Source organism: Ostrinia furnacalis, unplaced genomic scaffold (assembly GCF_004193835.3).
Source record: "Ostrinia furnacalis isolate ACB-3 unplaced genomic scaffold, ASM419383v2 OfSCF4908, whole genome shotgun sequence".
Classification (NCBI taxonomy): Eukaryota; Metazoa; Arthropoda; class Insecta; order Lepidoptera; family Crambidae; genus Ostrinia; species Ostrinia furnacalis.
The window spans coordinates 27,968-39,495 of NW_021135147.1; the positions used below are offsets into that span (position 1 = coordinate 27,968).

General features: G+C 39.6%; 3 protein-coding genes across 3 annotated transcripts in view; all 3 read right to left on the minus strand.

The window, feature by feature from the left end:
• Nucleotides 1–92: 92 nt before the first annotated feature.
• Nucleotides 93–2,389, minus strand: LOC114360153 (serine protease 3-like). The gene is made up of 8 exons (XM_028314733.1): nt 2,279–2,389; nt 2,045–2,114; nt 1,655–1,811; nt 1,358–1,527; nt 1,168–1,269; nt 940–1,082; nt 709–820; nt 93–583 (listed from the first exon to the last, which is right to left on the minus strand). Exons 1-8 carry the CDS (start codon nt 2,321–2,323, stop codon nt 168–170), a joined length of 1,215 nt encoding a protein of 404 aa, XP_028170534.1. The 5' UTR covers nt 2,324–2,389; the 3' UTR covers nt 93–167.
• Nucleotides 2,390–3,199: 810 nt separating this feature from the next.
• On the minus strand, nt 3,200–6,796 carry LOC114360150 (collagenase-like). The gene is made up of 8 exons (XM_028314731.1): nt 6,659–6,796; nt 6,135–6,204; nt 5,554–5,707; nt 5,032–5,201; nt 4,573–4,674; nt 4,287–4,429; nt 3,907–4,021; nt 3,200–3,714 (listed from the first exon to the last, which is right to left on the minus strand). Exons 1-8 carry the CDS (start codon nt 6,701–6,703, stop codon nt 3,278–3,280), a joined length of 1,236 nt encoding a protein of 411 aa, XP_028170532.1. The 5' UTR covers nt 6,704–6,796; the 3' UTR covers nt 3,200–3,277.
• Nucleotides 6,797–7,541: 745 nt separating this feature from the next.
• LOC114360152 (transmembrane protease serine 9-like) overlaps nt 7,542–11,528 on the minus strand; it is a 7,565-nt gene continuing 3,578 nt past the window's right edge. Inside the window, exons 4-5 of the mRNA XM_028314732.1 lie at nt 9,811–9,928; nt 7,542–8,399 (exon numbers count right to left, since the gene is read on the minus strand). Coding sequence (XP_028170533.1) covers nt 7,876–8,399; nt 9,811–9,928 — 642 coding nt within the window. The 3' untranslated portion in view covers nt 7,542–7,875. The remainder of the gene's footprint in view (nt 8,400–9,810; nt 9,929–11,528) is intronic.

The window sequence follows — 11,528 nt, forward strand, 5'->3', positions numbered from 1 at the left end:
AGGTAAATGTGACTTTAGTGGCCATTTCCGTTGACTTTAATAAAAATCTAAAATTGCATGAAAACAGTATGGGTTAAAAGAAAACGCATACAATAACGAAAAAGCATTTAATTTCTTTAAATACTCCGTTAAACTAATTCAGTGATTTTCTCATCAGTCATTTAATTTTAGTGATGGTGCGTTATTGTTTTATTGTGATGAATAACATGTTTATGCTTATTTCCATGCTTGCTCATCTTGACTTTGACCTTGACAAGCACTTCCAGTTTCTTAAGCAAGTCCTTCAGCTCTGGGTCATCTTCGTCTTCTTCGGAAGAGTCACTGCTGTCATCAGAGTCTTCATTTGATTCTTCATTTGACTCTTCCTCCTTTTCAGGTTCTTCAGTATCAGGTTCGGTGGGCGGTTCAGTGGTAGTTGTGGGCGCTTCAGTGGTAGTTGTGGGCGGATCGGTGGGAGGAACCTCGGTAGTGATCGTGGGTGGTACAGTCGGCAGCGCCTCCTCATCATCTTCATTTAAGTTCTCGAAGTCAAGTCCTGAGATTTGAGTCAACCAGTCATGGAATGGTCCAGGGCGGATGAATCCTGTAATAAAATACTTTATATAAATAAAATCAGTGGATTATGCTGCTAATAAAAAAATTAGCAGCATAGCTATTATTGTGTGCGTGTGTTGTTAACCTTGTAAAACAAGTAAATTTGTTACTTACCAGCTGGTAATCCAGAGTGACAGCCAAAGGTTCCACCAGCAACAAAGGAAGCTATACCCACAAGGGTAGGTACGCCGTTTTCGACGTGGATGAGTGGGCCACCGCTATCTCCCTATTAAGATAAGATAATTAAATATTTAATACCACTTGTGACGTAGACGTTAAAGCTTTATTTTATATGTTATATAATATTATGTATAATAAAAGATCAACACGCGAAAGTTACTCTACCTGGCAAGTGGATTGGCTAGTGACATTGAAGTATCTGGCGCAGATAGCGTTGTTGGTGATAAGTGCAGTTCCGAAGTTTCTTCCACACGCTTCGTTCGACACACCAAATAGGTAAACCCATTGCAATTTTTGGGATATAGCGCCTGTGAAGAATAATATTGTTAATATTTGCACTGAACTATATATTTTTTTCTCTAATAATGAAATTTTAAAATGATTATTTCTTACTTCCAGTCCAAGTGGCTCCATGTCCGCTAGCAATTAACACTAGATTTTCGTAATTACGGTTTACTTCCGCACGAGGCTGTATACGAATTGGTTGGGTGAGCCCTGCAAGAAACAAACAAGATGATATTTCTCTTGCTACTGTTATTATAATAAATAATAATAATAAAATCAGAACAGAACGAAAACTCACTGGTATACCTAACCGAGTCCTTCAGTTTTACCAAGGAAATATCATTAGGTTGTACAATGTTGGGCAACTCGTCTATGAAAGTTGGATAGTTAAACCACTCTGTGGACTCAGAGGTAAATTCTGGGTTGTTTACATCGATCACGCCACCGTGGATCTGGAGTCTTGCACGTCTATGAAGGAGAATAAGTTATTTTCATTATTGACACAAGGTCTGGATCAACTTTAGTCATGGTATTGCTGATGCTGGTAAACTAAACACATATTGAATACTACCATAACTGCGGTAAGTTTACGTACCCAGCTGTACAGTGGGCAGCGGAGATCACCCAGCTCTTGGCGACCAGGGAGCCACCGCAGCAACACAGCGAGGCACCATTGGGGTTTATCATGCGCACCGCTACGTGGTGCGGGAACTGACCAGGCATCGCGTCCCATCCAGACACAATACGTGAGTCTGCAAACACAATAGACTAAATATAAACGATTTGCTTTCACACTGTAGACACTTTTTTCATTACTACTTGATGTTGTTAAAAAGTGGTTCAAATCCATATTAATAAATCCCTAAGCCTTTTTGGGAATAAATAGTGTAGTGTGTCGATTTCACGACTAAGGAGTAGCCAGCAGTAGCAGAAGGAATATACCTAAATGTGAAATAAAATAATTCACTGGCATTTAGGTACTCACCGCTATCACTCTGGACATTTTCTAGAAAGGTAGGTTCTACATTTTCAATTGTATCTGGCCTAGCTGGTACCTGTAAAATAAAAAAAAAGTCATAATAATACTATTATGACTGAGTAGGTAATCCTTATAAATTATTACTCATCAAGGTCCTAAATAGAAATAAATCATTTTCGGGGACTACTTATGTGTAGGTAAGAATTTTTTTTTAATGTAGGTATGTGTTGAGATCTTTACCTGACCAACGGCAAGAGCGATTACGAATGCCACCTTCCACGACATCTTAATGATTTAACACTCGCCACTAAAAGCACTAGGCCTGTGCTTATATCACAAGCCAATAGATAAATAATATAAGCATCAAACGGCGTCGTAAAACCCCTGTAAATATCAAACTAATTAATTACTGATAAAAATACTTAACACTGATCTAATCTTGATTGAGTGTACCGGCAATATCTATAGCATATCGGAGAAATCATGTTAAAAAAATAATATTAATTACGTCACAAAGACGAAGTTTATGAACTTCTTGAAAACTTACAGTTATGAGGGTTAAGTTTGTTGGTTAGTAATAATTAATATAATAATCGCTTAATTATTGCATTGTATGTATAATAAAAATAAATAATGTGATTTCGCAAAATATCATTTGAAATTGTTTCCGACGAAATAAGTTTCAAAAAGTTAATTTCTTCATGAATTCTATTTATTCTTATAATTTATGACATTCATCATTCCAAAAGTAGTAATAATCAACAGTCTCTAAAGTCTCAATTAATTGAAATTAAAATATTACTAAGCATTAAAAGGCCTACTTAATTATTATTATTACTCATAGTAGGTAACTGTAAAAAAACATTTATTATAACATCAGTAACTAGGTAGCTACATAGTAAAAAGTAGATACGTATGCTAAATTGCAATTGATTTGATTTTGATTATACATACATCATGATGACGATAATTCGTGATTTAATGATTTAAAGATCTAATGATCTGAACATCACGAGTGGGTTCACCACAATAGTAGAGCGGAGGCGGGATTCAAACCCGCGTTCTTCGGATCACGAGTCGGCCAGTCCGACCCCTTTACCGTTCGTCTATCGTGACATTAATCAATCAAGACGTTATAGCAAGGAAAAGAAAAGAAAATTTACGAAACAATACAAAACATTTATTTACATCAGTGTTATAGTTTCCGGTGTTAAAAAACATTAACCTCATGTCATCATATTAATGACGATGCGATATAGATTTATTGTGTTTGTGTTTGATTTCATGCTTGTGCTTATTTCCATACTTGCTCATCTTGACTTTGACCTTGACGAGCACTTCCAGTCTCTTTAGCAGATCCTTCAGCTCAGGATCATCATCTTCGTCGTCTTCGGAGGAGTCACTGTCACCTGATTCTTCGTTTGAGTCTTCGTTAGTATCTTCTTCTGACTCAGGAGCTTCTGTCTCGTTTTCAGGTTCCTCTGTGTCGGGTTTGGGGGGTGCTTGAGTAGTAGTGGTAGTGGGTGCCTGGGTAGTTGTCGTGGGCACCTCAGTAGAGATTGCGGGTGGTTCAGTAGGCGGCGGTTCAGTCACATCATCTTCTTCGACGAGGTTGTCGAAGTCAAGACCAGATATCTGGGTAAACCAATCGTGGAATGGTCCGGGGCGGATGAAACCTGCAATCCGAAGTAGGTATTTTAATATCGATGACAATAAAAGGCAATAGAAAAATGTAATATTTTGTATCGTAAATAATGACCATTTTATTGCTCATCTAGGCTTGAAAATATTTTAGAGCAACAAATAGTTCGATGACGATAAATGCAACAAAAAACATCAACAACTCTTTGAGTTCATAAGCCACTTACCACCTGGCAGCCCTGAGTGGCAGCCGAAGGAGCCGCCGGCGACGAATGACGCCACGCCGATGAGGGTAGGAACGCCATCCACGTCGGTGTGGACGAGTGGACCACCGCTATCACCCTAGGAAGATAAGATTATTCATTTCTCTTTGTCAATAACGTTGTTATGTGTTTGGTTTGATTATTCGTTACGGTAAATCTGTTACTTGGGGAATAGGTAGTGTTGTTGTTGTTGAATCGGCATTTATATAGCTAGACCAAGCAAAGGTTTGATATCCTTAGTTCGTTTTAAGGATATCATTTCATAATTCTGTTCTTACAATTGTGTCAGTATTTGTTTTACTGAAAGTGCTTCCAGATGAACAAAAAACATGGAAAGTAATTACCTGACAAGTGGACTGGCTGGTGACGTTGAAATATCTAGCGCAAATGGCGTTGTTGTTAATGAGGGAATTTCCGAAGGTTCCGGCGCACGCATCGTTGGATATAGTTCGCAGGTACACCCAGTTCAAGTTTTGGGAAGTGGAGCCTGTGAAGATGTGTAAANAGTGTAAAAAGCACGTACTCGTGTTAAACAATTTAAATATTCTACTTAGAAATCGAAAATTTGTTAAATATGATAAAGTTTTGTTCAACTATATTATTATCTTCATCAATAGATCCACTCCATACCATCAGTCCATGTCCTTCCATGGCCACTGGCGATTACTACAAGACCTTCGTAGTTGCGGAACGCATCCACACCAGGTTGAATACGGATTCTCTGAGTGAGCCCTGTAAATCACAAACAAAAAATAATATAATCTATGTAGATGGTAATAATCATTCCTAATATCTAAGCATATCTAAAAAGAACTCATACCAATATTGGGTAATTACGAGTCACAAGACTGGAAAATTTGATCTAAAACTGAATGCAGAACAAATTATTATTATTATAAAACTTTATTGCACAATAAAATAGTAGGTACAAAAGGTGGACTTAATGCTATTTGAGCATTCTCAGCCAGTCGACCCCTGGGTTATGCAGAAAGCTGTGAGTGCGAAGGTAGAGGTAGAAGGGTAGAAGTTAAAATTGAAGTTAGATTTTTAACAAATCGATTATAACAAGATAAAATAACATAAACTTACTGGTATACGTAACAGAGTCTTGCATTTTCACAAGTGAGATATCATTGGGCTGCACGAACTGAGGCATTTCTTCGACAAACGTGGGGTAGTTGTACCACTCTGTAGTCTCGGAGGTGAATTCTGGATGAGACACATCCACTACACCAGCGCGGACTAGAATACTTGCACGCCTAAAAACAACAGTTTTTATTAATTTGCCTTAAAATAAACTTTATTTTAAGGTTTGGACAATAATATGCATCGCTCTTTTAATAACACATTCGGCATCCTGAACCCTAATCAGCCATAAAATGAATCAAAAGATTAATAAAATTAATTCACAAACATCGGTATAATGAAAAAATAGGGTAATAAACAAATAGCAGTCGGCAACACCATTAAAAAAATTTAAAACAACGCGCAAAGGTAACACAATACATACAGCCTCCATCCATAATATAATTTTGTTTTTTTCTAGGCATCTTTTTCCACGGCTGAAAAACTTTCTCGTTTACAAAAGTCCCTCGTCCTTCATAAACGTACCCAGCAGTGCAGTGAGCGGCGGAGATGACCCAGTTCTTGGCGACGAGGGAGCCTCCACAGCTGAAGGCGGCGCCGTCGGGGTTGACCATGCGCAGGGACACGTGGTGCGGGTGCTGCCCCGGGTACGCCTCCCAGCCCGACACGATGCGAGAACCTAGAGATAGCAAAAAGATGGCGGAATAACTTGGCGGGAAAGTGAGACCTGGTGCGTGTGATGCCCCGGCCGGGTACGCCTCCCAGCCCGACCTGATGCGGGAACCTAGAGATACTATTACTTACTTATTCTGTGCCTAGAGATAGCAAAAAGATGGCGGAATAACTCGGCGGGAAAGTGAGACCTGGTGCGTGGTATGCCCCGGGAACCTACAAGCGTTCATACTTGAGGTCAAGAGCCCCCCTGCGCTATACTACACACGCTGTGCGATCCAGGGATGTAGCTAACTCCGTATCAATGATACGGGACCCCGTATCAGGGTCGTTAATACCAATACCAACAGTTAAAAAAAATCTATAAAGTTCATGAACTTGAAGCCGTGCGGTGTTAGGTAAGGTAGGTATTATTTATTTGCTAAACTGCTTACCGTCATTGCTGCGAACATTTTCTACATAGCTAGGCTCTGCTAGTTGGGCTACGTCTGGTCTTGCTGGGACCTGAAAATGGGCACCGGCAAATTAACACATCTCGTGGCGAACGTTAAAAAGGTAATTCTTTCTGTAATCGTAACGAAATCAACGGTGAGTCTTCGAAGCGAAGGACTGGCTCGTTTGATTCTCGGTGGTGTCAATCCGACATTTTCTCGGTTTCGAGTCGTATTATGGCGAGTGGGTAATCGCCAACTTACGAGTATATCAAAAATAACGTTACGCTGAATCTATAAGTATTTCTTCGGTATAACTTCAGGAAAAAAGATAACAGTTGGCCTGCCAGCAATTTCAGAACACTTCAAGAGATGAGCCACCGGAGGAGCTTTGTATTTAATTAGTTGCGCAATGCTTTATCATCATTTAAATATATTTAGAAAGTTCTAGACCCTCACAACTTCAAAATTACCTTTTTAATTCTTTAGAAAAACTGTAGTTCTAGAGAATCCTTAACATTTATTACCTGAGTCACAGCTAGAGCGACCACGAATACCAACTTCCACGACATGTTTGATCCCACTGTTCCCTCCACTCACCGCAAAGCTCCGCGTAGGTATATCGCGACACTTGAATCCATCAAACGGTAGCAAAAAATCACTGTTAAGTAGCACTAATTACTGATAGCCATGATATCTTGATTGAGCACGCAAGTACAGCAATAATAATTATATGCCGATAGTGAGCGTATCAATACTTACCAAAATTGATAAAAATAATTCGATAGCTACTTACTGCTGACACACGGATTTGCAAAATCAGTTTTCTTCAATCAATGATTAAACAATCAAAACACTTTAAACCTAACACGCATTCTTTGAACATTAATGTAAAAAGTAAACAAGTTTGCTTGTAATATTTTAGCCTCGGACCTAATTATATCTATTCCTGAGTCTATCTTTCGTTGTTGCAGCAATCCAAACATTTGCTTTGAGGGAAAGGAAAGGAGAGCTTTGAACAGCACGGGCCATTGAATTGGCCACTCAGCACACGCCTATTTTTTTACTATTCTATGTTATTTTGTCACGAGACACCATCTTAGAGCGCAAAGACCGAATAACTTAGTTTTATTTAATTTTTTTCGTGTTAAAATCAAATTGTCTCATATTTTATCCTAATTTGAACCAGTCTCATTGTTGTCAGTTACCAGTAGATTTTAAAAACTGTACTTTGATATTAAGTTGCAAGGCTACATAAAAACTAAACTAGACTGGACATAATTATAACTCTTCACGTCATCTTTTCTTATTATGTTCGTTAATAATTTCCATTGACGTATAAATTAAGAAGCTTATCTCGTATCTACTTTAGATTGCAATCAAGGAGTAGCAAGAAATAAAACAACTCAGTTATGACGTAGCGATTACAAACAGAAATAAATAATACCATTTTATTCATAACTATAAGTTAACTTTCTATACAAGCGTCTAACCCCCGACGGAAGAGAGGGGTGTTATTTTCACGTGTCTGTCTTTTAGGCTGGTTTTAGAGTCACGCTGACGCACGCTGACCGTCAGCGCTGATAGCCGAAATGTATGAAGCGTCGGCGCCGAGCGATCAGCGTCACTCAGGAACGTTCCCTTCAATTACATACATATTGATCTGTCAGCGCCGATGATCAGCGAGCGGTCAGCGCGATTCTAAAACCCGCCTTAAACAAGTTTTCAACACACTTTTATTAGGTTAGTGTCGGTGCGTGATGTGCTTGTCGTGGTTGATGACGTGTTTGTTGCCGTGCTTGCTCATCTTGACCTTGACTTTCACGAGCACTTCCAGTTTCTTGAGAAGCTCAGATAATTCTTTGTCATCCTCGTCTTCGTCTGAATCTACATCGCTGGAATCTTCTTCGGAGCCATCATTTGATTCGTTCGATTCTTCCGGTGTTTCTTCCGATTCTTCCGGTTTTTCTTCAGATTCTTCTGGTGATTCTTCCGATTCTTCCGGCTCAGGGGTAGTCACAGGGGCCTGGGTAGTGGTGGTATGCTCAGGAGTAGTGGTGGTAGGCTCAGGGGTAGTGGTGGTAGACCCAGGAGTAGTGGTGGTATGCTCAGGAGTAGTGGTGGTAGGCCCAGGAGTCGTGGTAGGCTCAGGGGTGGTGGTGGGAGCGTCAGTGGGCGGCGACTCAGTCTCGCCGTCGCTCAGTGTATCAAAGTCGATGCCGGTGATGTCGGTATACCAGTCGTGGAATGGGCTGGTGCGGACGAATGCTGAGGGAGAAATACATTGTGTTATTTATGGTATGAAATAAGGTAATATTTGGGCTAATTATTTTCTTAAGGCTGAGTTGCACCACCTAACTTTAACCGTAACTATAGCAATATTCGGTGCTTTTTTATGAAGTTTGACAGAGTTTTGACGTTTGTTAAAGTTAAAGTAAGATGGTGCAACCCAGCCTAAGTTTATCAAAAGCTATAATTAAAATCATTCGGTGTCACTAACTGCAACAATACAATGCGCTCGTTATGGTCGTGTACAGTCGCGTGTCATCTACGCTGCTGAAAGGTACTCATAAAACTTTTTTATTTCCGTTACCGCTACCGTTTATGGTTGTCTAAAGCCTGGTCCGTGAGCACGTAGAATCCCGTCCAATGACCCCAAGCTACCCATCCTTATCGCTCGCGCGTAATTATATTGCTGTCGCGACTGTGCGACGCGCGCCCGCAGTGAGTGTGCGAGCGTGACAGCAACACATAATTACGTGCGAGCGACAAGGATGGGTAGCTTGGGGTCATTGGACGGGATTCTACGTGCTCACGGACCAGGCTTTAGTTGCATATCGAGTATGCAGTGGCAGGGTCGTCGCTATCACCGTATCAGCCGTATCANCTGTATCAATGATACGGGGCCCCAGGGCTACAGGGCCCGACTACCGACGTTTTTTAGATAATACATATTTAAAAAGAACTTCTCATAAGTCACCTTCTACTGCTTCGATCATCAGACTAAAGTCCGGTCGCCGAGCAGATAGAATTTCGTACAATGACCCCAATTATATTGCTGTTGCGACTGTGCGACGAGCGGCCACAGTGATTGTGCAAGCGACAACTGCAATATAATTGTGTTTGTCTTGTTGGTTGTCCTAATAAATAAATAAAATAAAATAATTGCTAAGGATAGGTAGCTCGGAGTCATTGTACGAAGTTCTATCTGCTCGGCGACCGGACTTTAGCTCTAAAAAATCGCTCGCGTGTAATCTTGTAACTTTAATTTAATTTAAATTGCGTCAAAATTACCTCTACGTTTAAGTTTCATATTCTGTCAAAGTCCACTTTTACAGTCTGTAATTAAGATAGCACCTAGTCCTAAGACAACATTATGTATGTGAACCCCTTTGCTTGTATTTGTGTCTTTTTGGTTGTCCTAATATGCTAAAAGAGGCGCCAATTACCAGAACGTTGCGTACACTTAATGTAGTAGCTAGAACCGTTGACATATTCAGCTGTTCTTTGACTGAATTCACAAAGGTTACATTATTTATTTTATGTTATAGCCATAGCGGCAATCTTAATTGTTAAATATGTACTAATTAATCTACTCTATCGCATTGGGGTAACCTGTAATGTTAGAGCTAAGATTGTTATTAAATAAATAAATAAAAAAATAAATAAATAAACTTACCCGCGGGTAGTCCGGAGTGGCAGCCGCCGTGCGCGGCGCCGGCCACGAAGGAAGCCACGCCGATCAAGGTGGGGACTCCATCGCTGCCCACCAGCACCAGAGGACCTCCGCTGTCGCCCTGCGGACAGTTCACAATGTAAAGCCTTTGCGGGCCCGCCTTTAACCCAGTTTGTAAAAAAATCCTTCCATCCATCTATACCACATTTAAAGTAAATGATGATTCTGATTGTGAAAAACTTAACATTATTACAACTTATAGTTTTTATCATTGCAACTTATAATTTTGTTTATACATCAGTTTTCTGGTGTCCATTTATACAACCTGTCCCGACATGGTCATCATGACTACTTTAGGAAAAATAAGAAAAAAAAATCTATCTTTATTATTTTTTAAATTACACAATGAAGAATGTTCACTGATTTTGTTTTTTAGCTTTCTGTATTCTCTGTTAAAAATAAAAAATACACGTGAAAGAATTATTTCGATACGTCAATTAGTTTCCAAGATATTGAATTTTAAAAGTGCGGGCGGCGGCCGGCCCGCCATTTTATGCGCGTAACGTCATATTACAACGACTGGCTCATATATTTTGTATGGGTGGAATCTTGCAAACTGAATTAAGACCGTTTAGAACACAAACCGTCCCCACACGACACCAAAAAAAAAGTGTACCTATGATATGTTTATTCTATTTTTAAGCTTGTAAGCGCTTTGGACCTGCTCTGTAAGCTTACAAGTGTTTTGCATTAATAAATAAATAAATAAATGAAATTCGAAAATTGACACCTCTTATGATATTTTAAATTACCGCGACCAGAATAAAAAAAAATCATCAAGCTTGTTGAACGTCCGATCCAATCCGCTTGAAAGAGTAACAAACATTCGTCTATCTTCACTCAAACCTAGCTTTCGCGCTTACGATTACGAATTCCCTGTCACTATTGGTACACAATGTACTATCGGCCACAGTGTTAACTGTCCATTTCCATTTTTGCTCTCGCTCCCATCAAATGGTGATTCTTTGCGATAAAACGAGACGACATGAGCGGCAATGGGTAGTTAGAACATTGTTGTCCATAGTAAAATTCTACATTAATGACAATTAAATAGTGGCATACGGGGGGAGGGGCGGTGGGGGCGGTCCGCCCCGGGTGCCATTTCAAGTATTACGTAACGCAATTTGGATGGGGAGGGGGGTCCCGTAAAACGTTACGATGCGTTACAGGGGCGGGAGGGGGATTTTCTTACAAGACGTTACGTAACATTGTTTCTTAATTTTTAAATAAAAATTTAGGGAATTAAAACTCCCAAATTGGCAACCCTTTTTGTTTACGTTTTACGGGGAATCCTTCGTTTGTATTATAGTACGATCGTCATTTTTCATTTGTTTGGCTCGACGAAGACGAAGTTGATGCTATAATAAACATGTTAAGTATTTTAAGAGTTTGTGTAAAAAAAGCTAAAATAGGATAGGAATGACGGAGAAAAACAATTGTGTGTGTGTAAAGCCAGAAATTTATAGAAAAATAAACAAAATAATTAAAAATTGAAAGGTGTTGCGGATTAAAAATCTCTTGTTTTATTTAGTATGATTACCGCAAAAGCAATTAAAACTATACCAAGGACAAAAACTATAACATAACTTTTAGCGCCTTTAGAGTAAAAATGGTCACTTGAGTGTTACGTAACGTTTAGAGATGGGGAGGGGGGTACAGGA